Below are 2146 nucleotides of genomic sequence, written 5' to 3' on the forward strand. Positions count from 1 at the left end.
GATATTATTAATTCTTAAAGACAGTTTTCCAAACAGGCATGTTTAAATTTTATTTCTTAGCTCTTTCATCAATATGTAAAAAAGTGTGTACACATGTGTGTATATGTGTTTTATCTTAAAATAAAAGTACTTATAACATCATGGACTAATATATGATTAAAAGTTCTTTGTTGCACATTAAAAATCATAACATTTTAATTTAGGTGTCTTTAATCCTGTGAGGAAGTGAATTAATGCTTCTTTTCATGTACTCTTCTGAAAACAAAACATAAAAATTTATGTTCATAATCCATTGTTGCTTTATAGATGTATAATCAAGCAGCAAATATGAACAGAATAGAGGGAGCAAAAATATTTTAAATTACAGTAGTATATTACCTGAACTGTTTATGTCTTAGAAGTATGAAAACACAAATATCAGTAATAACAAAAGCAAAGTCCCTTTGCCTCTCATGTAAATACATTTGAAAGATACATATGAAAAGAAAATAGGATGAAGCCATTTGGAAAGGCAAAGAAACATCAGAAGAGGGAGAGAAACATGAAAAAGTTAGCTGTTCAAAACCACTGTAAATGTGAATAATAATGTCATTATTGAAATATTGAAAAAGAAGACATTTCAACTAGAGATTGTTTTTAAAATATTTTAGAACAACTTATGTTTTGTATGTTTAATCATTCTAAATTTTGTATAGAATTTTCATATTATAAATGTAATTAAATTAAACATAATCTAGAAATATATTAAGTTATACATAATTTTTAGTTATTAGGTCAATGTATATAAGGCCAAGTGAATCAATATTTATAGCTTTTTCAGTTACTTTTCATATAATTGCATGATAAAATCTAGGATTGGAGAGATGACTCAGCTGTTAAGAATACTGGTTCCTCTTTCATAGGACCTGTTTCAATTTCAAACATCCACATGACAGCTCACAATGGTCTGTAACTCTGGTTTTAGGTTACTGGACATTCTCACACAAACATTCATGCAGGCAAAACACCAATGCACTTAAACATAAAAAAGTATTCATCAAAATTGTTTAAAAAATATTTCCTATTTCAGGAGAGCTACAGAAGCAGATATAGTCCACTTTGTTCATATTTACTAAGGAGCATCTGACATGTGGGAATGTAGACTACAATATGACCCTATGCTCTTTGACAGTTGGTCATATTTTCTTTGTCTCATCTCTCTTTACAGTGAGCATCCTGAGCGGGTATGATGGAAGTGAACAGGACCCTGCTGACTGAGTTTGTCTTTAGAGGAATAACAGATCGTCCAGAGCTGCAAGTCCCCCTATTCCTGGTGTTCTTCTTCATCTATGTCATCACCATGGTGGGCAACCTTGGCTTAATTTTTCTCATCTGGAAGGACCCACATCTTCACACTCCTATGTACTTTTTCCTTGGAAACTTAGCCTTTGCAGATGCCTGCACTTCATCCTCTGTGACTCCAAAGATGCTTATGAAATTTTCAAATAGGAATGACATGATATCAATGGGTGAGTGTTTTGCCCAATTTTACTTCTTTTGTTTCAGTGCAACCACAGAAATTTTCCTATTGGTTGCAATGGCCTATGACCGCTATGTGGCAATATGTAACCCTCTGCACTATACAGTAGTGATGTCCAAAAGACTGTGCACTGTGTTAATAAGCATGTCATATATAATTGGTTTCCTAAATCCCATAGTTCATGTGGATTTGTTATTCAGATTAACATTTTGTAGGTCTAATATTATTGACCATTTCTATTGTGAAATCATGCCAATCTATACAATTTCTTGTACTGATCCATCACTTAATGCATTGGTGGCTTTTGTTTTTGCTTCTTCCATACAAATCAGCACCTCTGTAACCATTGTAGTCTCTTATGCCCGTGTCCTATTTGCTGTCCTGAACATGAAGTCTAAGAGTGGCAGAAAGAAAGCCTTCTTCACCTGCAGTGCGCACCTGCTCTCTGTCTCTTTGTTCTATGGCACTCTCCTCTTCATGTATGTCAGTCCTGGGTCTGGACCAGGTAAAACCCAGGATAAAATGTATTCACTGTTCTACACAGTTGTGATTCCTCTGTTAAACCCCTTTATTTACAGTTTAAGAAACAAGGAAGTTTTAGGTGCTCTCAAAAGAGTCATGAAATGA

The 2146-nt window shown here is 33.7% G+C and overlaps 1 protein-coding gene across 1 annotated transcript; it reads left to right on the forward strand.

The window, feature by feature from the left end:
* The first annotated feature begins 1225 nt into the window (after positions 1-1225).
* Positions 1226-2146, forward strand: LOC101989906 (olfactory receptor 5AC1-like). Its single transcript, XM_005345263.1, has one exon. The coding sequence runs from the start codon at positions 1226-1228 to the stop codon at positions 2144-2146; it is 921 nt and encodes a 306-aa protein (XP_005345320.1).

This window comes from Microtus ochrogaster, chromosome 2 (genome assembly GCF_000317375.1).
Source record: "Microtus ochrogaster isolate Prairie Vole_2 chromosome 2, MicOch1.0, whole genome shotgun sequence".
Lineage (NCBI taxonomy): Eukaryota > Metazoa > Chordata > Mammalia > Rodentia > Cricetidae > Microtus > Microtus ochrogaster.

Coding starts and splice junctions, on each gene's coding strand:
- LOC101989906 (XM_005345263.1), top strand. CDS start 1,226: ATGATGGAAGTGAACAGGACCCTGCTGACTGAGTTTGTCTTTAGAGGA.